The sequence below is a fragment of the Sminthopsis crassicaudata genome, chromosome 3, assembly GCF_048593235.1.
Source record: "Sminthopsis crassicaudata isolate SCR6 chromosome 3, ASM4859323v1, whole genome shotgun sequence".
In the NCBI taxonomy this organism is placed as follows: Eukaryota; Metazoa; Chordata; class Mammalia; order Dasyuromorphia; family Dasyuridae; genus Sminthopsis; species Sminthopsis crassicaudata.
The window spans coordinates 175,372,756-175,400,627 of NC_133619.1; the positions used below are offsets into that span (position 1 = coordinate 175,372,756).

The 27,872-nt window shown below is 36.3% G+C and overlaps 1 protein-coding gene across 3 annotated transcripts in view; it reads right to left on the reverse strand.

Moving 5' to 3' along the window:
* Positions 1-27,872, reverse strand: part of SH3RF3 (SH3 domain containing ring finger 3) — a 564,609-nt gene that overhangs the window by 129,136 nt on the left and 407,601 nt on the right. For all 3 annotated transcript variants that reach the window (XM_074299631.1, XM_074299630.1, XM_074299632.1), the window contains one exon: positions 9,216-9,316. In XM_074299631.1, coding sequence (XP_074155732.1) covers positions 9,216-9,316 — 101 coding nt within the window. The remainder of the gene's footprint in view (positions 1-9,215; positions 9,317-27,872) is intronic.

Here is a 27,872-nt window from a genome sequence, read left to right on the forward strand (position 1 = left end):
AACACTTAACCACTTTTAATTTTAGTCTGCATTTATGAACATTTTCCCTATGACTTTCTTAAATATAGATGATGATAAAAAAAAATCAAGTCCTAATTTTAATCTCTGCCATTTTCAAGGAGTAAATGGTCACACTGAAAACTTGATTATTAGCTCTCACAAGCTGGTCTGAGCTGGCTTCAGTATACCCTTGCTTTTAATTCCAACAGCCTGGAATTTATGAATATTTGCTCTGCCACTTACCAGCTACATCACTACTATACCCAAATCACTGAAACTTCTCTGTTTTTTATCAATAAAACTGGAATACTATCACTATTACTACTACTACTCTTATTACTACTGGCGCTTGCTTTTTCATTCTAAATATTAAAATGATAATTATAACTATGTTAATTATTTTTCTATATGAACGTAATGTGGATGGCCTTTATCTTGCTCTAAAATCTCCTCAATTCTCCTTTATCTCATATCCCCACCAACTCTAGACCAGTATTTATTGGTGGAGTGAATATACTTTAAGTCCAGTGGTGTTTTGCCACCATATTAGTTTGCAAAATGCTTCATTAAATTTAATGGAACACACAGTACAAACACTTCTCTGTTAATACTAAAACTAGTGAAAGGTATAATGGTAAAGCGGAAAGGATACTAAACTTCTAGGTATAAATTCCGCCTTTGTAACTCACTACTGATGTGGCTTTGAGCAAGTTATACTCTGAGCAGATCATACTAGATGACCTCTACCATTTACTCTTAAATTTACCATGCTTTATCCTGTGTCACCACTGATAATTCTAATCGATTTCAAGAACTACAGTCATTAGCTATTTGGATCCTACTTCTTTCAGATCCTGCTTGAAGCTTTGGGCCTTATAGGACTATTGTGGTCCTCCTATCACTGGCGGAAGCTCCATCACCCAGAGAAATAGGATGAAGCTAGCACAGCCCAAGTGAGAGATGGGACTTCGTGAAGCAGAAGACAAAGCAAAGAAGCTTCCCTGCACACAGCTGAGAATGTGGCCCTGTGTTCTCAGCAGGAGCACCATTTATGGTGGTTCTGAGGAGTGCTAGCTGGAGGGCAGTCATTGCATTTGAGTTCAGCTTTCAGTAGGGATGACTGTGGAAAGATGAGTGAGGGGTACCAATTGTTTAACATGGAAACTAAAGTGCTCGGTATTTTTTCCTTATTTTGAATCTGCTCAGTGACTATCCAGTGAGTAATTCATCCCCTAGTTTAAATATTTCAAGTTCAGTGTCTAGGTGTACGTTGCTGGGGGAACTAGAATGTCAATAAGTGTGACTTCACCTTGAAAAATCTCTCCCCCTCATGATTTCTTTTCTTTGAGCTTCTCAGAGGAGAAACAAAAAGCAGATGGATTTGCTGGATCATTTCTTTTCCTTGCATGACACTGTTCTACGCATAGTATCTGCATATCATGCATGTGACTAATGGTGGAGTAAGACACTGGCCTAGTGTAGATGAATATGTCATTCTGGGTCTGTTTTTCTTTCAAAAATGACTCAGAAAAAAAAAAGGCACCAGATGGACCACACTTGAAGAATGATTTATATCACAAGGAATGGATCAGCCTTCCTCTTAACTGAATGCCCCCAAGCATTCTCTTTCTCCCAGGGGCCCACTCAATTCGACCCCAGCACATTCTGGAGTCCCAAATAAGTGTCACTAACAGGGGCACTTTTAATCTCAGGGCTGCTCCAACCTTTCTGTTTGGTTTATATTCTGCCAGGAGTGTTAGCTTTTTGGACAAACAATTTCCTGGCAAAATTGGACAGAATTCCATGGTGCTAAGAAATGAAAGCTCATAGGGCCAGAGGCTGGCTGTGCTGGGGAGTTGGATCTTTGCAAGCTCAAGTCCGGGTCTTGTAGGGTAGAGAAGGATGTTAATTGTACTGGCAAAAAACCCTTGTGAAAGGAAGGAATATTTGCAGATAGCAGATGCCTTTGTTTGCAGTGCAAAACCTTTTTTCCTTTTTGCTATGACACTGCTTATACCTGACAGATCTCAGGATTGTTGTTCAGTCATTTTTCAGTTATGTCTGACTCTTTGTGATCCCATCGACATTTATCCATAGGGTTTTCTTGGCAAAGATACTGGATTTCCATTTCCTTCTCCAGTAGCAGAGTTTAAGTGACTAGGCAAAGTCACAGAGGTGAGGTTGTACTTGAACTTGGGTCTTCCTAACTCCAAGGCCAGTGTCCTATAAACCGTGCCACCTAGCTGCCCAACTGTTATTTAGCCATTTCAGTCATGTCCAACTCTTCATGACCTCATTTGGGGTTTTCTTGGCAGAGAGACTGAAGTGCATTGTTATTTCCTTCCCTGGCTCAGTTTACAGATGGAGAAACTGAGGCAAGCAGGGTTAAGTGACTTGACCAGGCCAACACAGCTAACAAAGTTGGTTTGAACTTGAGTTCTCCTGACTCCAGGACTCTCTATCCACTATACTACCTAGCTGCCTTGATCTCAGGATAGGAAGAACTAAATATATAAAACATATAAAGGATCAACCCCCTATCCTTTGCTTTTCCTTCAAATCTCCCCCAAATATATATTATTCTGCATGAAACAGTAGCAACCAAAAACTCTAAGGTGTTCTTGTTCATGCACTTCCTCTGTCTGTCTGTCTGTCTCTCTTTTTCCCTCCTCTCTTCTCTCTCTCTCCCTCCCTCCTTCCCTCCCTTCCTCTCTCTCTGTCTCTGCCTATTAAGTAGTAAATACCTTTAATATTTCTCTTGTCTCTCCCAACTTCTGGGATCCCTTACTCAATCATTCTGAGCAGATTGAGAGGAGTTTATTCCTGACTTCTTCTGCTGATCCCCTAAGCATCCCTGCTACTTCCCTCAGGTCTCCAAAACATTTCTTTTAAAATGTTGGTATTTGGTTCAGTAAGCATGCTTCCCTATTTACTTTAGTGCCCTCATGAGAATATGCCCTATACCTTCTGCACTTAGAGTTGGCTGACATTTTTTTTTAGTACAATAGTCACTTGTCCATGCTATTTGCTACCAACTAGAACAAAATCTTCACTACTTGCTAATTGTCCTTCTTATTTCTCTTTTTTTATCTTGAGTTTTTTCTAATTTTTAAATTTTCTTTATTTTTAAGGAATATTTTTATTTTTTAAAAACTAGTTCAACTTTTTAAAGAATCTTCATTAATTTCATACCACTTCTCCTCTATGAGATAATTATATTCTTTTCTGACTCTTTAAGTAACATCTTTCTCCATAGGCGCTCCTTCAAAGGATTCTGCCTCTCTCTTTAGGAGAGCCAGGGTCAGGCTGGCTCTGAGGCCATCTGGGCACATTGTGCTAAGTTGCTTAGGAGGGTAACCTACTTTTTTTCTTAAGTGTGGAAGGGAACAGAAGGGATTTGCTTGAAATTAAATTGCTTGAAATTCCATGAACTCTCAAAGTACTTTTTAAAAAAGAAATCATTATAGCATTATGTATTTAGAGCTGGAGGGGATCTTAGAAGCTATCTGCTACTTATTTTTCAGCTAAGAAAACTGAAGTTCACAGCTTCACTTAAGCAAGGTGCTCAAGGTCACAGAGGAAATGGCAGAGCTGAAGTTTGAACTCAGGGATTTTCACTTCAAATTCAGTGTGTCCTGATTGTGCGCTCTCTCTCTCTCTCTCTCTCTCTCTCTCTCTCTCTCTCTCTCTCTCTCTCTCTTGTCCCTATTTATCTCTGTCTTTGTCTATCTCCTTTCCACTTTCTGTGTCTCTATTTCTCTCTGTCTTTCTCCTTCTCTGTCTCTCTCTACCCCCCCCCCCCCTCTCTCTCTCTCTCTCTCTCTCTCTCTCTCTCTCTCTCTCTCTCTCTCTCTCTCTCTCTCTCTCTCTTTCTCTCTCTTGCTCCATTGTATCCTTCTTCCTTTTCTGTCTCCTTTCTACCTTCTCTCTCCCTTTCCACAGATGACCTCAGACTTGCTGAGGCTACCTCATTACTCTCCTTACTCCCATCCCATTTTATAGATCATACAGCTAATAAATGTAAGGTGAGATTTGAAAACAGATCCTCTAATTTCAGTACACCATATGGCTATTGTTCATATATTCACTTATGGTTATTATTAATGTACCAGAGTCCCAAAGTCTCAAGTCCCAAAGTCCAATGAGATGAGATTCTCTCTTTATTGGTGGGGAGCAATCTCCTGTGCATATGGAAGGAACGGAGTTGATTTCTACCAATAAAAAATAAAACTTATAGTGGGCTTAGGTCTAAGCCCTTAGGGCTAAGACCTAAGCCCTTAGGTTACATTAACTTTAATATTTAGCATTTTATTTGTTCACTTTGGATATTCTGTGCTAATAATTTGATATGTCTAATTTAATTTAAAAAACCAAGAATCTGCTAAGAGGACATGTAGACTTCTTTGAAGACTCTCTGAGCAAAATCTAAGTAACTTCCCTAGGTGATATGATAATAATAAGATAATAATAAGATCCATTCAATCCAGTAGTCCACCCAGACACACATATTGTCTATGTGCTCCTCTTGGGTAAGACACGTAATTTCAATGGTCTCAGGCAACTTTCTCAAATTGTCATTTGCAGGGCATGCATTACTATGTACTGGAAGAGGGAGTTTTCTAATTTGGGCACTTGTGATTCACTCTTATAATGAAATCATAGACTTGGTCAACTGTATTTAATCAGACTGGTTAATAGAAATGACAATCATTTGGTGTCTAGAGACCCGAGTTGCAATACTAACTGTACTACTTTGGGCAAGCCACGTAAATTCTCATGTGTAAATATTACTTTTTCTACACGAGCCACACATTCTTTATGGAGGATCACATAAAATAATGTCTGTACAAGCACCTTATTAATGACCAGGAACCATACCAGTGTAACATGGGAGGTTAGGACTATGCAAATATTGACCTTGATGTTAAATAATAATAAATGATAGCTCATGAAGTGCTTCTAAAGCTTACAAAAGAGTTCTTCCTTGCCACCTAATGAGGCAGCTATAGTAAGTATTATTACTTTCATTTTACAGGTGTAGATATTAAGACATGAGAAGGTTAAGGACTTTGCCCCTGATCATAAGGATAAGAAGCCAGGACACAAAATCAGGATCTATTTCTCAAAAATCCAGTCTTTTTTCCACTTGAGATGTGAAATATAATCAAAAAGGCCATATTGGATGATCTATCTATTGGGGATTGATATCTAGACACAATTTTTTACTTTTTTTGGTTTGTTACTAAAAGGCTATATTCTTATTCTTTATTAGACATTATTTTAGGGAGAACTATAAGACACAAAACACTTTTGTACATCTCATAGAGTGGGAACAGGGCTAAAGTCTATGGAAGGAATCCAAGGACTGCAGAGAACCAGTTAATTTTTACTTGAAAAGTTGTCATTTTATCCTCCAGAAATGAAATACAAATGTGATTTCAAAAGTCATGTTTTAGAAGAGGATCATCTCAATGACGGACAGAATCAGCTACACCCAGAGAAGGAACACTGGAAAATGAATGTGGACTACTTGCATTTTTGTTTTTCTTCCCAGGTTATTTTTACTTTCTAAATCCGATTTTTCTTGTACAAGAGAATTGTACCGATCTGTACACATATATTGCATTTAAGGTATACTTTAACATGTTTAACACATATGAGACTGCCTGCCATCTAGGGGAGGGAGTGGAGGGAGGGAAGAGAAAAGTTGGAACAGAAGTGAGTGTAAGGGACAATGTTGAAAAATTACCCATGCATATGTTCTGTCCATAAAAAGTTATAATAAAAAATAAAATAAAAACAAAAACAAAAAAAAGAAGAGGATCATCAATATTGCTGTTTACCATTCACCTAGCACCCATTGTTTGGTGGTTTGGTATAAACAGTTCTATGATACATACATTCAGCATTAAGAGAACAAAATATGGGACTGGATACATTGTAAGGCTTGTTCCCTTTTAACTCCTTTGGCAGATACTTAACAGTGTGGGGACAAAATTTCCACTGGAGCCTATGTTTTGTTTTAGGGACAGAATTTGACCCTTTTATCACTCTAGAAATTTACAAGAAATTCAGCCAGACTATTTTATAGTGAAAAGCAGAAAAATCTTACTGGGTTCTATGATTCCATGGATCCAAAGCCCAATAACACAGGTATAGAGCATTGAACATTTAAACCTGTGTTGCAATTTAAATGTTGTTGTTGTTATCTTCATTGCCCAGTATTGTGCCTGGCATATAAGGGGCAATAATTAAAAGCTTAATAGGTTTGATTAGCCACACTAACTTCCTTTTCCTGTGACTCTTGACTTCAGATGACTTAAGAAACCTTCTTTTGTCTGCAGTAATATAGGACAGGGAAATAGAGGCTGGAAGGAGATGAAAAGGGGATGGTTTTGCTTAGTCCTGGGTACTGGAAAGACTTCCTAGGAGGCAGAAATAGAGATACACCTAGGAGATTCTGACTGAGTTAGCATGCATAGAAATGACTGCTTTAAGTTTGGGCTTTTGATGCTTACACTGTGACACGTAAGTCCTTCACATCCTTCCCTGGCCCAGATCTGGATTAATTCTGGATTGGAGAAAAGAGTGTCAAATTTTAGAACACTCCTAGTTACTATTATTCTTGCCCATGTGTGGGGAAAGGCTTAAAAGAAATCATTACTTGCTGTGGATGTTCATCAGCTTGAAAGATATGGGGAAGAGAACCAACTACCTTTCTGAAGCAAAACACATCTCCTATTACTCCCTATCCCAATTCTATGACATGTATACTGTGAACCCACAATTAAGGTCAATGGAATCAAACTCTACTGAACAATTGCTGATGGTTGCCTTGGAAGATCAGAATTAAATGTGACTGCTCTTTGATCAACCCTCAGCTTGAATATCATTCTCAGTTGTCAACGTAAAATTTGGAATTTTCCCTACATATCTCTTATGTTATCACTATCCTCAGGAAACCTTAGTGAATAATCTTTTTAAATTTTTTTTTAAAGTTTTATTGGTTATGATAACAGAGCATTGAAATAGATGATTCGTCAATTTAAGCCAAATATTTTACCACATAAGTCTTAAAGGGATGTGGTTACATACACATGAATGAAATTAGTCAAACCATTTCTAGAAAACCCTTAAAATTAGTGAACTTTTAAAAATGCAGAGATAACCTAGATTTTTGTTGTTATTTTTGTTTACTTAAGCTTTTTGTTTTTATAATAACACGAGTTCTTCATATCTCTTTAATGAGAACCTCATTTAGTGTCTCCTCCAGATCTATTTTGCTTTCTGCTGTTGCCAGCCGTGTTTAGCAAATGTGTTGTTTTAAACATTCATTCAAAAACCCAGTTATTTCTAAAAGAGAAAGGCAATAAGATAAGCTAAGGTGTGAGAGCATTCCCTTTTAAGGAATGTGCTTTTTAACTAAGGGTACCTTTAAAAGAGCTGTAATTTAGAACAGATTTTCTAAGTGAGACAGACACCTCTGCTACCTTCACTTCCTGGCAATGATTCATCTGGTTATAAATATTCTCGAGTATCCTAGAAATCTTGAAAATGAAAGAAACCTTGGAGAGTCATCTAAACCCAATTTCCTTGTTTTCCCATTTTATTTTATTTTATTTTAGTCTACGCATTTATTTTGCAAGGCAATTGGGATTAAGTGACTTGCCCAGAATCACACAGCTAGGAAGTGTTAAGTGTCTGAGGCTACATTTGAACTCAGGTCCTTCTGACTTGAGGACTATGTACTCCATTCACATTAAAATTGAAGATCAGAGAAATTTAGTAACTTTCATAGCTAGTTAATGGCAGGGCAGAGACAGGTAGTCACAAGTCCCAAATTCAAATCCTGTCACTATCTGTGATGACCATCATCAAGTCACAATCTTTCTGATCCTCAGTTTCTTCATTTATAAAATGAGAGAGCCCCCTTTCAACTCTAAATCTAGATTTTTTTCCAGCTCTCCCTCATGCCTGGAAAGTTTTTTTTTTCTTTATCTTCACATCATGGCAATACTGGCTTCTTTCAAGTCCTTAGAATCCCAGCTTCTACCAGAAAGTAACCTTTTCTTGATTTCTCTTAATTCTAGTCGTTTTTCTTATTCTAACATGATGCTTTCATGTTATCTTTCTCATTAGTTCCTTGAGAGCAGAAACTAATTTTTGATTTTTTTTTTATCCTAGTGCTTAGCACAGTGCCTTGCAAGAGTAGGCCCTTGATAAATGTTTACAGACTGATAAATCTATGGTCCTATGAATCCAGGTCTCTAAATTCCCAAGCCCAAGGTACTTTTCACTATCACATCCTGCTTCATGCTTAATTATTGAGACAGAGATGTGATCAAATGAATGATATATATGTAAAGTTCTATATAAACTTTAAAATACAAAATATAAAATCCCAAAGTATCAAATATAAAAGTTAGTTATCATCTCATTAATTGTATGTACCCTCTAAGGAACTAGAAATTGAGTAGATGCCCATCAGTTGGGGAATGGCTAAATAAGTTATGGCATATGAAGGTAACGGAATATTATTGTTCTATAAGAAATGATCAGCAGTATGATTTCAGAAAAGCCTAGAAGAGTTACATGAACTGATGCTGGGTAAAGTGAGTAGAACCAGGAGAATATTGTACACAGTAACAACAAGATTGTCATGATCAACTGTGATGGACTTGAGATGGAAAATGTCCATCACATCCAGAGAGAAACATGGAGACTCAATGTGGATCAAATCATAGTATTTTCACCTTTTTAAATTTTTTGTGTTTTTTTCCCCCTTTTGGTCTGGTTTTTCTTGCACAGCATAATGAATATGGAAATATGCTTAAAAAGACTGTATATATTTGACCAATATCAGATTGTTGATATTGCAGAGAGGGAAGGCGAGGGAGGGAGAAAAATTTTAAAAACAAAGTCTTATAAAAATGAAGTTAAAATATCTTTAAATGTATTTGCAGAAATAAAATACTAGTAGAAAAAATTCTATGTGCCTTAAAATTATTCTGAATCCTTCTGTGATTTTGCATCCTGGGTGGCTTTTGACCTGTGTTCCTCTAGTTCATGTTTTCTTTCTGTCTAATCTGATTTTCTTGCTGGGTAGAGAGAACTACATTTCAAGGTATAATAATAAGTAAGAATCACTAAAACACTTCACAAGCAAGCCCAGGGTTAGGGAATGGGGTAAGAATTCACACAAAATGGCAGCTTACATATTGAGGGGCAGCTGGACCTTTGGGGATGTTCCCTGTTCTCCAGCAACTGCACTTGTCCGGGGCCCAGCCACAGTAGCACATCCAGCTGAAGAAGAGTCCTAGAATTAGAAAAAAATAAAAGGAGAGAAAAAAAGTAAACATTTTTGAGTTTCAGTGTGTGTGAGATTTTCTAAAGAAGAATAATCAAAGGCCAGGCAGCCCACCACAAAAGCCTCCTCCCTGCTGCCCTAGCTTGGCTGTCCTGTGTAGCCATAAAACCATTTTAGCCCTGAGAATCTCAAGAATACATTCCTGGAACAAGGGACACCAGCAAATTAACCATGTTACTCTACCCCTGTCAAAATCACTCAGCTGAGACTTGCATACTAGTCTCCAAACAACTTTGAAGAGAGAACCTACCTGACTAGCATAGAAATCTATTCCTCCATTAGCATCCTTTGGGTGACATCCAATTTGATTAATACAATGCTATTTTCAAACAGGATAGTCACTTCTTTGTTTGGAAGCCCGTTTTTCTCAAATCTCAGATAAATTTCTAAGTTTATTTTTGTTTTTGCAAAAGTAAAGGGGGAAACCCCAGCAAAACTAAATCAAAACTTTTCATTTAACCAGACGTTGAGCTCTTTAAACATTACATTATAGGGGACTTGAGAGGAACCTCTTTAAAGAAAATGATAACCCTGGCTATGTACAGAAGGAGAAGCTTGAAGGAAGCCAGAAGTGAAGATCTGAAAAAAAGGAAATTCCAAGCTAGAGTTCAGTTCCTGGCATGAAGGACAGTCAGGGACAATACCTGGAGTCAGGAACAGCCAGAAGGCTACCGCCACTGGCTTACAGAGTACATGTTAGGGATAAAGTCTAAGAAACTGCAAAGGTGGGAAGGATACACATTACAGAGGGCTTTAAAAGCCAGAGGATTTTATATCTGACTCTGGAGAAAATAAAATTAACTGAGCAGGAGGCGACATGGTCAATTTTGTGTTTCAGCAAGATCAATTTGACAATTGAATGGAAGATAGACTGGAATGGGGAAAAATCTCGAGGCAGAAATACCAACCAGTAAAGCTGTTCCAATAGGCCATGAAGGAGGTGATGTGGGACAGCTACCTTTAACAGTAATAGGGAAGTTTGGAGGGGAGAGAGTTTTGGGAGAAGAAGAATGAATTCAGTTTTGGGCATGATGAATTTAAGACATCTGTAAGCATCTAGTCTGAAATGTCCAGTTGTAGTTACAAGATTGGAGGGTGAGAGAAAAGACCAAACAAATAATTCAGAATACCATATGCATTAAGATGTAATTGAAACCATGGGAGCTGATAAAACTAAATAAAATAATACACAAGTAGAAAAAAGGATTCAGGAAAGAAAGTTGGGAGATAACTATGGTTAAGAAGAATGACTCAGGAGAAGATCCAGCAAAGATCAACTGAGTAGGAGAAATCAGACAGGTAAATTAGGACTAAATCTAGTGTATCCAGGTCAATATTCACTGCCCCTTTTGACTCTACCAAACTACCAAGATTGAGACAACTAGGTGATCAAAAGCTTACTCTGGTATCTGAGCTGAAGGTATAGGATGGGCAGCGAATTTCAACAAGTTCCAGATAGAAACATTCCCTCAAAAGATTTCTTTTCATCTGGATCACTTCCTTTGCCACTTCCTGGGTGATTTCTTATCCAAATTCTGGCCAGTGCTGACCCTGAATAATTTATGAGATCTAACAAGATAGAGCTGCAGGCAACCTATTGATTCTGTACTGTATAGTCAACATCTCTTAATGACTGGGGACTAATAAAGGTGCTCAAAATATCTCATGCTGTACACCACAGAACATCTGTAATCTGTAAGAATCAAGAAACTATACATTTTTTAAAAGCACAGAGTGTCTGGCAGGATGAAAAAATACTACAGCAATAGTAAAACTCTGCTTCATTCATGTCTCCAAGGTAACTCCAAATCTCAAAGGACTTAACATTTCAAACACTGACACTTATGAGAGAAACCTTAGATTTTCAAAGACTGCCAAGATCCAGTTTTAAAGTTGCAATAGCCCCCCCTTTTAGGTCTTGCCCTTTTAGCACAAATACACAGAAGCTTTATTTCCACACTTCAGAAGAGATGAAGAGGACCATGTGAGAGCTGAGGCTGAAGGGAAGGACCCCATCCTTCTTTCAAGCACACAGATCCTAGGATGTTTTCCCTTTTTCAGTTCAGTTACATTAAGATCGCTAGCTAAAGGGACTTGTACTTGCTCTCAATTAAGGCTGAAGATTGCAAAATATCTCCTGAAAATATCTGAGACAGTATGGCCAAATGACAGATTTGGAATCAGAAATACCTGCACTCAAGATAATGCTGTAGTTGTAGACTGCAGATGGACTAATCACTTATGACTCTCTAAGCTATAGGTTTCTCATTCATTCATTCATGTTATTGTATTCATTCATTCAATTCGATAGTCTGAGGTCCTTTGAGACCTAAATCTAATGCATCCATCACAACTGGTCACAGGGACTGGATCTGTGATTTCATTCTCAAAAATAACTCTTAGATGAGAATACATTTTCTTGGTTAGCTAATGTAGGTTGTCAACTTCTCTGAAACAGTTTTAGAGGGTTGCCTAGAACAGTGAGAGATCTTTATATAGAGAACTATAAGAAAGAGGGACAGGGTTGAGGAAAAGACATCCAGAGAAAATAAGGATGGTAACTTAGACTTAGGAAGATAGTTCTCAGATGGAAAGGTCATGGGATGAAGCCATGGAACACACCTGGTAGCTAGGATGAGAAAATGGGATAAACTGAGCAAATGCCCTCCTCTCACTGGCAGAAGGTAGGACCAAGAAATAAGCGCTAGGACGGGAGTGGAAGAGAACGGAGGGGAGAGGCAAGGAAGGAAAGAGAAGGAAGGGAAGGGGAAAGAAGGGTAGAGAAGGGAAAGAAGAATGTGTTTCTAAGGTATTATATGCTAGATTTTATTTTATATATATATATGTATATATATATATGTACATATATATATATACACGTGTGTATACACACACACATATTTGCTTCTCACATCCAAATCTAACTTTTGTCTGCTTCAGTTTACTCAACTATAGAATAGGCCATAATAATAGCACCTACCTCTCAGAGTTGCTGGATCAAATGAAATAATATTTTTATTTCTAATAGTCAAATTTGTATTTCTAATAAATAAATTAATATTTAAACATTTAATTAATAGTCAAATAAATTAATAGTGAAATAAAAAGATTACAACTATCCCTTCCACATTGCAAATTTCCCATCATAGTTCTGATATACTCTGGGGTTGACTTAAGAAATTAAATGGAGGCAGGGCATCTAGATGGTGCAGTGGAATGAGTACTTGCCCTGGAGTCAGGAGAACCTGAGTTCAAATCCAGCTTCAGACTTTTAACACTTACTAGCTATATGATCTTGGCAAGTCACTTAACCCCAATTGCCTCTCAAAAATTAAATGGGTATTCTGAGGGACTTTTGCAGAAGTTACAGGCAACAAGCAAAGGCCAACAGATGATGAAGATAAAGTCTAGAAATTCTGAAGTGCATAATATATATATATGTATATATATAAAACATTGTATAATATTGACTCAAACTTTACAATAAAACACTATTAACAGCCCATAAAATAAAAAGAAAAAATTTAGACTTCTTTGGTATGAAAAGAAGATCCAACAAATTTGATGTGGATTTTCCATATTGTTATAATGCCGTGCCCCTAACCCCCATGATGTGAATTTGATTTTCACAGAGGTCACAGGGATCCTCACAGATTCTCACAACCATAAGAGGTAGGTGCTCTTATTATCCCCATTTTATAGTTGACTAAACTGAGGCAGACAGAGGATAGATTTGGATGTGGGAAGCAGACTTTTGGCAAACTACAAGTACATATAAACTTTTATTACAATTTATGTCTTTCAATCACCCAAAAAACCAAATAATGCATTATAGCTAGGAGAGATGGGTAAGAACTATTTCTTTATGTCAGGTAGAGTTTGAAGAGCCCAGCTCAGACTGTGGAATTTGTAAGTCAAGTACAATGGCATTAAAAGCTCAAGAAGCCATCTTTTCTTGCATCCTTCTACTCCCTTGGGTGAACTGAACCTAAAACACTCCATATGGTGGGGTTTTATAGGGCTCAGAGTGGATTCTGCCAAGTATACATATCAGCCTGAGGGTATCCAAAGCTTCAAAAGACAAGATCAGCCAAAATCCTTCATTTTAAGGGAAGATAGACGACTGATCCTCATGTACAACAGTGAATTTTAGGAACTTTAGGAGGATTTGATCTTTCTGCTAGAAAACAGGTCATAAATAAGTCTAAATTTGATTCAATTTTATAAGCATTTATTAAGAATTCACAGTGCCAGGAACTGTATTAGTTGATAAGGATAGATACAAGTCAATTTAATAAATATTTAGTGCTCACTATGTGCCAGGCACCACGTTAGGTGTTAAGGTTAGATACAAGTCAGCATTTGTTAAATATTTACATGATGGCAGGCCCTGTGTCAAATACCGAAGACAGGAAGAAAGGCAAAAAATAACACTTGTTTTCAAGAAACTCATAGTTTAACAAAGACAAAAATCAAAACAGTACCAGTTCTAAAACTCTCAATATTCATTTAGAGTTGGAGGAGTGGAGAAAAGTAAATAAAAATTTACAAAGGTATGCAAGAATACAAATCAATATTTTTTTTCCTTTTGAAGGCAGGGTACTAGGAAGTAAGGGGCCTCAAGGAATATTTCATGTAGAAGGTAATATTTGAGTTGAATCTCAAGTGAAGCTTGGGAATAGCAAATACTGGAAAAAAGGAAGGAGAGTATTCTATCCACAAGAAAGAGGCTGCAAAAAAGCATATAAGTAGGAGATGTAATTTATAGGAAAAAGGAAGTAAGACAGTTTGTTGGAATGAAGAGTACATAGAAAGCTTAGAAAATTAGCTTAGTCAGATTTTAAATGGATTGAAGTGCCAAATAAGACAGTTTATAATTTATTCATAAAAATGTCCATCAAGCAATATTTAGGAGTAGGGCACACATTTTAGGGTTAGGATTATGGTTAAAATAAGTATTTTAAAATAACATACTTCTTAGGGCAGCCAGGTGACTCAGTGGACAGAGTGCCAGCCTAGAGTCAGGAAAATTCATCTAACCTGAGACACTAAGTGTGTGACCTTGGGAAAGGCACTTAAATCTGTTTGTCTCAGTTTCCTCAACAGTAATATGGTCTGAAGAAAGAAAGGGAAAATCACTCCAGTATCTTTGTCAAGAAAACCCAAATGATTGGCGTTTTATTGGACATTCCATCTATTACTAGAGAAACATGGAAGATTTTTAATGCACTGATAGTGAATGAAAAGAGAAAAACTGAAAAAAAAAAGTAGTATATACCATGGATACAACAGTATAAATGAAAAAAAAAACAGTAAAAGAGATCCAAACTGAGTAACTGAGCAACCAAATATGACCCTGAAACGAGATAAAGAAATACATTTACCATATCATGGCAGAGAGGCTGGGGACTATAAGGGCAAATTGTTGTAAACATTGCCAAATGTGGTCATTGTATCAGGTCTCTTTGCTTTCTTATTTTTCTGTTATTAGATTTCAACATGGAAGTAGAGGAGGTTTTACAAGTATTTTAAATTGAAAAAGAAAAAAAAATAGAGAAAACCCAAATAAGGTCACAAAAGTTGCATATACAACAATTTTTAGAAGTAGAGGTTGAGAATAAAGGAAAAGAACATTCTTCATAATATCTTCTGAAATCAAAGTTGGAAAAAGGTGGAATAGGTCTAATATCCTTGAACACTAGCTTTCAGCATGGAATTCTTGTCTTTTTTACTCTCAGTCATGAACTTAGTTCAGTTGAAAAGGCTGTCTGATCAATGTTGTGGAGGGACGTATTTGTGTCTCCCCAGTTACTTCATTGGTAGCTTGTTGAGTTCATGTCTGCAGGGTGTACCAATGACATTTATAGAGCATCCTTTGTGCAGAAAACCTTGAGTCATGGACCCCTTAAAGAAGAACCAGGTTTTCAAGTATAATCCCTTCTCTCAGATCTTAAAATCTAATTTGGGAGTGAGCAACAATTCTGAACAACTTAGTGATTAAAAGAATACACTTTTTGTGACATTGAATTTTGAGTTTTTGTGGCATGTTCCTCAATGGATTAGACCGAGCAGTTGCCACTTGATAATATTTTGACTTGTGGGTAAGAGTAGGGGGTGGCTTTGGCCGAGAAACCTGGAGAAGAAGCCATCTTGAAATTACTGGTGTTTTATTTTATTTTATTTTATATTTTAAATCAAGAGAGGGATAATTTAAAAGCACTTTGCCCAAAGCACAGGTCTGATCATACCACTCAACAAATTCCAGTGGTTCCTTATTTCCTTTAAGTTCAAATACAAACTTTCTCTGTTCAGTTTATAAGGCCCTTCATAGCTTGAGGTCCATGCTATATTATTTCTATTTCATTCATGTTCCAGTCCAGCCAGACTGGCTTTTCTGGCTATCTCCCATTCCCATATCCTTCCATCTTTCTTCTCACTTCCAACTTTCCAAATCCCTTGTTTCTTACAAAATTCAACTCAGTCACTACCCAGTATATGAATCTTCTCCTGATTCCCTCTTCTCCATTATTTCCAGCAGGTAGTTAATGCCCTTCCCCAAAACCTTCTACTTAACCCTATTTTTTATATGCATGTAGCCCAAGTATCTCTAGTATACATGGGAGTTGGCGTTCTAGGGGCTGCAATGAAACTTCTGTGATGGCAGTGATGAGAATGAGAACCAGGACTTCAGTATTGAAATAGAGAGATCTGAGTACAAGAATGTTTTTCAGATTGGAGGAGTTTGATGCAGTGGATTGGCAGTTGGGGAAAGAAAAAGAGAAGCTTTTATAATCATTTTGCCTTGTGAACTCAGGCTAGAGCCTGAGAGTTACAGATATGTCTCTAACAACCATGGCCTCCACTTATTAGAAAAACTCTGATAAGTGTAGCTGGAATAGATTGAAGTTATGACAATTTGTCACCCCATTAGATCAGTGAAATGACAGTGGAGATTTAACTCCTAACCTTCCTCTCCTCCTTCTTCCATGCAGCTATTTTTCTATATAGTTGTTCAATTTTTAAGCTGTTCTTAATTATTGATGGCTTTATATAAAATGATGATTGGTCATAATTGCTTTCTTTTTATTTCAAACATGGAAATTAAAATGGAAGGAACTGTTGGTTAGGACTAGTGAAGGAGAAAGATTGAAGTCTGATTTATCTGTTTAAAATAGCTAGTATTTGATCCTAGCTTAGAAGCTCTAAGTTTTGGTAAAAATTTTATTATTTTGATAAAATAACTAAATTATTTTATCTTACATCATTATTATAATAGTATATTGCAATATGACCTATTATGTAATTAAATAAAATGATTTTTACATGTTAAATTTCCCAAATGCAGAATTAAAAATAGGATCTGGTTTGTTCTGTCCCTTAATTTGAAATTGAAGATCAAATAATTATGTTGGTCTGGTTGGGGGTAGACAAGGATATGTCCTCCACACATGCCCAGTGGAGCAAAGATAATAACCTTGAAGGGAGAGTTATACTCCATGACAGATTAAGGGGGTAGAGCCTGGGAAGAAAGGCCATTAGGGCAGAATCCCAAATGTGGAATTCCAAAAAATAAATTAAACTATTCTTCCTTTTTCTTACTTTACATTTCCAAACCATTCTTAGTTGTGTTTCCTGCAAGAATATGCTACAGCCAATTAGAACCAACAAAAGTGCAAATTAAACTTAACAGTAAATCATATGTAATTTTTTTGGGGAGGGAGGAGAGTCAGTTATTAGACATGTGTGAATATATCCCTGAACATACACATTATTTCCCTTTAAGAAATATGAGTCCTTTGAGAATAGAATCTGTTTCTTACTTATCTTTATAAGATAGAACAGTGTTTGATACTTGATAAATATGTATGGAATAATTTATAACAAAACAGAAATTACGCAAGTTGCTTTTGAATATCAGGATATATATATATATATATGATACCCAGAAAGTCAAAGATCTCATTCCCAGTACAGAGCATTCAAATCAAAACAACAAATATTTATTAAAATATAAGCTAAGCACTCAGGATATGAAGACGACCAAATAATTGCCTTCATGGAGCTTATATTCTACTGGAGGAATATAAGAGGTATACAGATAAACAAATGCAAGTATATAAAGTGGCTTCTTGATGGAAAGGCTGCAAATAGTTGGGAGTTTCAGAAAAGGCTGGCCAAAGGAACAGTAGCTCTTGGGCTGAGCTAGGGATTCCATCAGAAAGTAACTAGGATGACAAGGTAGATAAAAGGGGCAGTTTGTGCAAAAATACAGAAGCTGGAGATGAGATGTTTTATAAAGGAAATAAATAAAGTTTGGCTAAATTGACATTAAGTTATAAATCTGGTTATTACCCTTGGCTCTCACTTCTCAATGCTTCCACTTACAGGTTCCTCCTAGTATTTCTACTGCTTTTAGTGGCAGTTGGGTAGCATAGTGAATAAAATGCTGGGCATCAGGAAGACCCGAGTTCAAATCCAGACTTAGACACTGTATGAACCTGCATAAATCACTTAATCTCTGTTTGTCTCTGTAAAATGGGGATAATAGCAGCTCTCATTCCTCATAGTTGTTATAAGGACTAAATGCAATAACATTTGTAATGATAATAATAGAAACAATGATGATGAAGCATTTATATAGCATGTATATACTCCACTTTATAAATATATTTATAAGTTCCAAATATGATATACTTATAAATTTATATATTTACAAATATATGTTTGTAAAATGTTTAGCACAGTGCCTGGTACACAGTGAATGTTATATAAATGCTTATTTCCTTTCCCGTCTTCGTTTTTACTTTCTTTGATTTCAGCTGAGGAATGGTCAGCATTAATCCTACATTGTTACTTAGAGTCCACAGAGGCTTAACTAGCTTTTCTTATTTTATGTAGTTGAATTATTTCTTTTTTTCCTGATACAGAAACCATCTCAGCTTTAGCCAGTCTTCCAGCTGGGGATTCTCTCCCTCCTTAGCCCAGCTCTTTTTTAATAGTGGAGGAAGTGAGGTCACTGTCTGCTCCAGGTGATTCTAATTAATTCACTCATTATTTCCTCTGGGTGAATGACTAAATCTTTTTGAAAGAAGCCTAACTACTTTTCAATGTAATCAATATATGTCAAACAAAGTTAACTTAAGACATATTATAAATATAAATCAAAGAGATTGTTTTCATACATATAACCATAACTATAGCACATATTTATGTCAAGGATAATGGCATACATATATCTCCAATTAATTATAACCCCTTATAGTCAGATAATTCTCTTTTTATCTCCTACAGTTGTCCAGATACAGTAAGTTGATTAAGAGCTGAAAGGGACCTGAGGGTTCAATTAGTTGAACATTCACGTTTTATGGACAAGGAAAGTGAGACCCAAAAAGTTTAAAGGATTTCCCAAAGTCACATAGACATTAAGCAGCTGTCCTGGAATTGGAATCCAAATCCTATACCTCCAAATCCATTGCTTTTTCTATTCTACCAGCCTACCTTCTGGGGAGACGGGAATAATTTTTTTTAATGAGAAGTATTAATGACATTACTGGAGTCAGCTGAGATTGTAAAGTCTTCATAGAACAAGAAATTCTAGAAGAGTTGTAATTGGGTTAGATAGCTCAGTGTAATCCCATATAATCCTCAGATAGACTCTCTGTAGATTAAACAAGCTGGTTTAGTAGACTGTGTCAAAAGGGCTGTCTCTTGAGAAGGTTAGAGTGTGGTAAAAATAAGCATTATGTGGAGAAGTCAGGGCCTTCTATGCTTAGAGCAAGAATAGGCTTCCTGCTTCGGTGTTTTTGGTATTTACAGGCAACCTTAAAGCCCATAATGCCCCACTACCCTTTTTCCAGTTGTTTTCCACTTGTAGCAGATTCTTTTTGTCCCCATTTGGGGTTTTCTTGACAAATCTATTGGAGTGATTTTCCATTTCCCTTTCCAATTTGTTTTCATTTACGGATGAGGAAACTGAGGCTTGCCCAGGGTCATGAGACACATAAAGTTCAGTGGAAGGAATGGGAAGAGTAACTTTTTGGAGAGTTCTTCTAGATCAGAGCTTCTTAAACTTTTTCCATTCATGACCCCTTTTTGCCTGAAAATTTTTTACATAGGTTTATGAAATAGGTATATAAACCAAACATTTACTGATAAATTATAATTTATGACCCCAAAATTGTTACATGATCCAATATAGGGTCCTGACTCACAGTTTGAGAAAAATGCTCAAAGACGTAAATGCCCCCTTTAAAAGTTCTGTGATACATATTTAATCTATATGGGATTGCTTGCTATCTTAGGAAGAGGGGAGAGAGGGAAAAAATTTGTAACACAAGGTTTTGCAAAGGTGAATGTTGAAAACTATCTTTGCATGTATTTGGAAAAATGAAATACTATTAAAATAATTGTAAAAGTTATAATAAAGAATACTATGAAAGGAAACATGGTTTAGTGCAATGGTGATAGATTCAAAATAGAAAAGGAGACCACATACAGAAGACTATATTGACATAGAAAACCATGTATTAACATTATCTATGTTTTATTGTATTTTATTTATTTTGTTAAATATTTTCTAATTAATCTGGTTCAAACCACACTCAGTACGAGTTTTGTGGGCTGCATGCTGCAAGATATATATATATATATATGTATATATATATGTATATATATGTATGTATATGTATGTATGTGTATATATATATATATATATATATATATATATATATATATATATATATATATATATATATATATATATATATCTGATGCTTCTCATAAGTGGATCAAGACCTAGTCAAAAAGATCTGGGTCTCAGAACTGCCTCTGTTTGATACTGGCTATATGACTGGGAAAATTACTTAATCCCCAGGCAACTCTCCAAGATTCTTCAGTTGAATAGCAGGCTTAAATCTGTATTAGTAGTGGGAGTTACTTCATTAGGGAGTTTTCTATGTCAATGGAATCATCCCTTGGATCTGAGAGAAGGACTATAAACATGGTACCCTGTATAGATTTCATTAATGATTAATATGGAAAGAAACATTTGGGGATGATGTTGTGTCCATACCTGAAATCCTTTCTTCTCTAAACATTCTCTTTTGTGTCCATCAGTATTTAACAATATAGGTGTTGTTAAGGAAAAAAAAAGACCTAACAACAAAGAAAAAGCAAGATGCATAATTGGGTTTGAAATGTATAATTTCACAGCGGAGTGCCTGCTGTTTCCTCTATATTCTCTTCCCTTTGCTAGCATGAGTTAGATGTGGTTTAAGTGGAACTCGGCCTCTTTTTGCTTTCATAAGTTTGAGATAGATCTCTGATACCGCTTGTATTACTTTGGAGGTTTAATTTGAAAGCATTCTATGCCTTAAGGAATTGGCAAAGGCAGGGCAGGAACAAGGGATCAGAAATACAGTGATAAAACCATGGAAAGAGAACGCACAGTCCTATTTCAAATTCCAACTGCTTTGGAGAGAAATAATTGCTGCTATCAGACAAATGTTCTTATCACCACTACCATCGCCAGCAGCCTGAAATCTTTACTCCAACTTCAAAGCCAAACTCCAGTCAAGCTTCAAACCGTGAGGCCCTGCCACATTAACAAATTCAAAGGAAGATGCCTTTTAATGTATCAGATTCATATTTACATCTTATTTTTCAGTAATTTCTTTTTGAACCCCCTACAAAAAAGGGCAAAAAAATTGTTCAGGAGGTTCGGCAGACTCAGATTAACACACCATTGACTGGAAACATCTGAGTTGGAAAACCTAGCTAATGGCCCTTGAGATTCAGGCAAGTCGTTTCTGTAATTCACCGACTCCATAAAACAATGACTCCAGCAATCACTTTGGGCCTTAATGTTCCAAGAAATAACGCATAATCATTTAACACCCGCCAAGGCAGCCCACTATCGACAAACTGTGTTACAGGCAAGATAGAATGTCCTCATCAAATGTTAATTGCCAAAGCAGGAACTAAAAAGGGTTTTCCCTCTTCAAAACAAGCTTTTCTGTTTATCTCATCTTAAAAAAAAGTATATATAATTCAAAGTAAATGATAATTAAAGTCAGAAGTTTTCCTCAGCAAAGAGTAAATAAAAAGTAAAATGCTGATACTATTGAGCTTATTCCTTATGTCAACATAATTGAAACAATCCTCATTCATTCATTTACTCACTCATTTGTTTGAAGGATCGTAACTCAAGGGCTAGATAGGAAGTTCAGAGGCCATAAGGAAACTGAGGTCCAGAGATGAGATATGATTTGGCCAAGGTCACATGGTTAGTGTCAGAGGCAGAATTGGAATCCAGAACCTTTTAACCCCAGAGCCAGGGCTCTTTTCAGGATCATAATGCATCCTTGATGAAGCACTTATTAAGTGTCTACTGTATGCCAAGCATAATGATAGGCTCTGGAGTTACCAAGACAGAATAATAATAATAGCTCAAATATATATATGCATATATATATACACTAATTATATTATATAATCATATTGCATATATTTCCATGTTGTATATAATTATAATATTATACATGTGCATGTGCATATATACATATAGAATTTATAGAATACTTTGAGGTTTGCAAAGCACTATAACATGGATCTTCACAGGAACTATGTGAAGTTTAATTATTTACATTTGTACCCCAGATAGATTAAATGAATTGCCCAGAATTGCATAGCTAATAAGAATTTAAGATAGGATTTGAACTTAGGTCTTCCCAATTGCAATTCTTATATTCTGTCCACTACTCTACCCACCAGTTTCCTCAAAATGCCTGCTCTCATGAAGCTTACATTCTATTAGGGGGAAATGACAGACATAGAAAATTGGATACAAAACCTAGAGTGTCCCAAAAGTCTTAATCCAGGTTTAAACTATTGCAGCTTAAAAACTGGTCTAAGAATTTGGGGATATACGTTATATACCAAGTGATTTACAGGCTAAAAGAGAGACAGAAAACCTATGGCTTTACCATCAATTCACTGAGAGACTTGGGGCAAAGTCCTTTCCCTTCTAGAAGCATTATTTTCTCCATAAAATGCATATCATTCATCATCCAATACTGTCGGCTTCAGATTAATTAATGGATAAGAGATATGAAAAACTTTTTGAATTACTATTCAATTAAACTGAAGTCTTTTTTAAAAAACCACAGTGATATATGTCAACATTTCAATGTACTTTTGCCTGTTTTTTTTTTGGGGGGGGTGGATGGGTAACTAAGATCCTGTTTTGTTATAACTTCCTGGTTTTTAAATGGGAAGGTTATCACTTGAGGAAGTTATGTTGTATGTTAGATGTTAATATCAGGAGACCATGTAATGATATAGTTGGGATTAATAGTAGGAAAGATGAGGGTAGGTGAACAAATATAGAGCAGATGAATTAGATAACAAAGTTCAAATCCCTTTCTCTGTTGTAGAGAGACCCTAAAAAGTATCATCTCCTCATTTTAATTTTTAATGTGTCCAGAAAAGGCTATAATCACCCCCAAGGAACAGTGAAAGATACATGTTTTATTCATTACAAGTTCCTACATTATTACACAACAGTGTAAATCAGACTCTGACAATCTTTCCTCCCCAAGAAAACTTTATAATAAAACATTTATACAGACCAATTCTTCCTTTCCTGGTTCTTTGAAGAACAGTGGAAACCTTTCTTTAGTGTTTGCTGGATGTTAGACCAATGCTCATGACTCCTATAAGCAGAGGTTTACTGAATTGGAGCCAAAAATGTGTTTAATGTCCAAGTTCATCCTGCTTCTGCCATTTCTGGGATGACTTTGGCCAAAAATTTCCCTTTTCTGGACCTCAGTTTCCCAATATTTGAAATTAAAAGGTTAACCGAGAAAAGACTGTGGGAACTGAAGGTGGATCACAACATAGCATTTTCACTTTTTTTGTTGTTTGCTTGCATTTTGTTTCCTTTCTCACTTTTTTCCTTTTTGATCTGATTTTTCTTATGCAGCACCATAATTGTAGAAACATGTATACATATATTGGATGTGACATATACATATATCTATAACAGGTTTAACATATATTGGATTACTTGCCATCTAGAGTAGGGGGTGAGAGAGGGAGGAAAAAATTTGAAACACAAGGTTTTGCAAGGGTCAATGTTGAAAAATTATTCATGCATATGTTTTGAAAATAAAAATCTGTAAGAAAAGAAAGAAATTAAAGAGTTAGGATGAATAAGGTCCCTTCCAGCTTTAATATTCTTCAGATACTTCAACAATGAAGATATAGAAATAGAAAGTGGTTGTAGAAAAGGAGACTACCACCAAGCAGCATTGTAGAATCATAGATTTAGCAATAGGAGGAATGCTTTAGATGCTATCAAATTCAACCTTTTTATTTGAAAGATGGGGAATTAACAGTCACCAATGTTAAATAATTTCTTGAATGAGGTCATATGTATATAAATATATAAACACATACATATATACATATATGTACATATACACAAATACACATACATATGTCTATGATTGGGCGTTACCTCAAATTGAGACCTGTTAAAGACTTTAGCTTAAAAAGACCATGGTCCCCTACTGCATCCAGGGCCTTCTCCAGACATCCTGATCTATATTTGGCCATTGGACCCAGATAACTCCAGAGGAGAAAGAGACTGGTGACTTTGTACAATCCTCCCTCATTTCAATTCACTTGCACGTCATGGCATGATGTCATGGTCCTTTCAAGGATGAAGAACAACTACATATGTATGTGCATATATGAACATATGTGTGTATATGTATAACATCCTTATGTTATCTTATGTATAAAATGTCCTTCAATCATTTTGTACAAGTTTGTTCTCTAACATGTTAAATCTGAAAAACAAGCAAAAGTCTAAATGGAGGGATTTTCTTCTCAACCTCTCTCATGAAATTTCATATATCTTGAAATTTTTTCTTACCTTGACTTTGTATTCTCATTTATCACCCCCCAACCTTTTTTTCCCCTGTATATCCTCAGAAGTGATTGTGTTTTTGGGCTGAGCTAATATTCCTTCTCAGGTAAAGTTTGCTAAAGGATTACCAGGTAGAAAACAAAAGAGAGAGACATAATAAAAAGGTGGAGATTGGGGAGACAAATGGTGTGGCAAATCAGATTATCCTGGGTTTTGGTGACAGATCTGTCACCCCTGTCAGCTGAGGTCAGACATTTGATATTGGTGGTGAACACTCACCACTGTTAGTGTCTGCCTCATGATTGCCCTGCAGCTGATGCCCTAATGTTTCCATCTTCTCTCATCTGACTTCGGGGTTGAGGCTGGGCCTTCAGTGCTTTGGTGGATGGATTGGGAAGGATGAAAGTGGTTTGCTTGGAACCACAGGAATTGGGCTTGCTTGATGGTGACATATTGCCTTGGTACAAAGATGTTCACTATTTTCAAGTAAATTGTTTTTGTTCTTTACTATGGTAAAAAGGTAAGGTGATTTTGCCAGAGTTCAGGGGCAATGTGAGCCAATGCAGTGATCTGAATTCAGTAGTAGAGAAAGGATCCAACTTCAGATCTCAGGATTCTTCAGAGTTCTCTTAACTGCATGATACTATTTAAATCTGCTTATACCAACTGGTTCCATCTTCAAACAGAACGTGTCCTTTGAACAGAGCCCTTTCTATTTAAACATGTTGTCTTTGCTTAAACAGTATGCTTTTTAAGGTTATTTATTATTGCTTCCTCTCCTGTACCCCCTTTTTCTATATAATAACACAGTACTCTCCCAGGAACCTCTGATGAATGCAGACCAGAGCACTAAGGTTTCACGGAATCTTTACTTAAGAAAGCTATGGATCCAAGTCTGAACTTCAGGGATCATTCTTGTCCTGTTCCTGATACTACCAACATTTAGCAAATTTGCTGCAAATTTGCAAACTCCCAGAGCTATGGTCTCTCTCCCCAGGTGTTTCTATAATAGCATCTGGAATACTCTGCCCAAGGTGCAGCTCAGCTATGTTTATAACATTATAAGAAATACAGATTACAATACTTGAAAGGTAGAAAACTTGAGGGCAATGTGTTCAAAATAAGGCCTATTAAGCGGGACTCTCCATGTTTCCCCTAATACAAAACCATTAGAATCATACTTTTTAAGCTGGAATTGGGACATTCTTATGATCTAGTTCAACCTTCTCTTTTTACAGATGAGAAAATTGAGTCTCACAGAAATTGTGACTTGTACAAAGCCACATGGGTTTGTATCACAGGTAATATTATTTGGACCCAGTACCGCTGACTCTAGAGCCAATGCTGTTGTGCTATTATTGTTACAATTGAGTTATGTCCAGTTCTTTGTGATGCCATTTGGAGTTTTCTTGGCAAAATTCCTTCTCTAGCTCATTTTTACAGATGAGGAAACAGAGGCAAATTAAGATGAAGTGATTTGCCCAGAATCACAAAACTAATAAGTTTCTGAAGCAGGATTTAACTCAGGTTCTCCTCATTCCAGGTTTTAGTTGTAATAAGTAACAGAGGATACTGCCATCTCTCCATTCATCAATGAATCAGGGAAGAAAATTTCCTCTTGACCTCAAGCTCGGAAAAATTTTCTTTTTTCCTTTAAACCTTCATAGCTTCTTTCAAATAAAGAATCTCTCTCCTCACCCCCATGCAATGTTTAACATGCAATTAAATTTCCGCTTTGCTGAAAATGTTAAAAATAAAGCTCACATGCTCAATCTACATGAAGCTTCTCCTTGGTAGGTTAGTGCTCTCTCTCTTCTTCCATGGAGTTGGCGGCCTTTGTACTGAGACCCAGTGGGCCTGAAAGCTGATAAGCAGCTGACTAAATGAGTCTTTTAACTGCCAGGGCACTGAGAAATGAAGTCATATTTCAGTTACTTCAATCTTTCTCCCAGCATTTTCTCCAGCCTTTAGCACCCTTACTGAAGTACAGATAACAGCATAAACAAAGAGGGCTACACTTAAAAATAGAAATGGCAGTGACACAGCTTAGGGTTTTATGATGATGAATTTTAAAGATGCCCCGAATGCTTCCTGGATTGGGTTCTTCTAATTTACTTCTCAGACACAAGAAATACATTTGAGAAATGTTCTCTTTTGATGTTCTCCCCCATGAATAGCAAACACTTTTCCCTTATTGATTTGAAAGGGCATTTTTTGTAATCTTATGGCTTTCTGTTTGTTTATTTGAAGTTGATCTGTAAACCATCTTCCTGTTTAGAAGTGCTGTCAATTTAAGTAAAGAAACCAGGTTTGTTTAGATCTGGACAGGGAGCTAACCTTGCAAAGAGCCTTGAAAGATCAGGGGCTCATCATCACCATCATCACCATCCCTGTCATCCTCACCAACACAGCTAGCATTTATAGCATGCTTTTAAGGTTTGCAAATATTATATCATTTTATCATCACAACTATTCTGAGAGGGAAATGCTGTTTTTACAGATAATGAAACTGAGGCATACAAAGTTCCAGTGTCTAATAATAAAGCAGTATTTGAACTTAGGTCTTCCTAAATCTGAGCTTCTAAGTGGGAGCAGGGGACAGAGTAGTGGGTCTGGAATCAGGAGAATCTGAGTTCAAATCCAGCTTTAGACACTTAACAACTGTGTGATCTTGGGCAAGTCATTTCACTTTAGTTTGCCTCAATTTCCTCAACTGTAAAATGAGCTGGTGAAGGAAATGGCAAACCATTCCAGTATCTTTGCCCAAATGAAGTCATGACACTGTAGAAAACAACAGCTTTCTAAACCCATATTGAACATTCTATCTACTGTGCCACATCATATATTTATAGCTAAAAGGGACTTTATAGATCTATTCAATATTTTAAAGACGAGGAAACAAGACTCAAAAAGATTAAATGTCTTGTCTAAGATTACACAGGTAATACATAATAAATTCAGGATTTGAACCTTGGTCTTTTGACATGAAATCCAGGGCTCCTCATGTGAAAACCTATGTGAGGTCCTCTAAATAAAATGGTACACCTTTTTCAATTCAGGCTTAATAAGGCTCTTAATAAGAGAGATGTGTTTACCCAAATTTGGGCTTACACTGAATTTTTATAAACAAATTCTAATTTCTCCATTAACCTGCATTTTGGATTATCTTCAATTGGCAGAAGTTCCTAACACTTAAAAGTTTCCCTGACTCCCAAGACTCCTTGTTAAGTAATTAATGATGTTAACAAACACTTAAACATACTTGGAAAGTTCCATATTTAAAAGTTCATTGAGACATGTAAAGACTTATTTAATCAATTTTTTGATTTAAAAAAAATTGACTTGATGGGAAAACCTTCCAAAACATCAATAATCTTTCCCTAATTTGATGTCATTTGTAAATTCAGGTTTTTCTATAGATTTTCCTTAAGCAAACCTGAATAGGTTCCTTCTTTTGCCTCTGATGGCCTCTTTCACATTCCTCTCGGGCATCAAGATGACATATGACTGAGTGCTATTTCATTATTCACGAGATATTGTTTTTATCTGAAATAAACTTAAGGATTGGAGGCA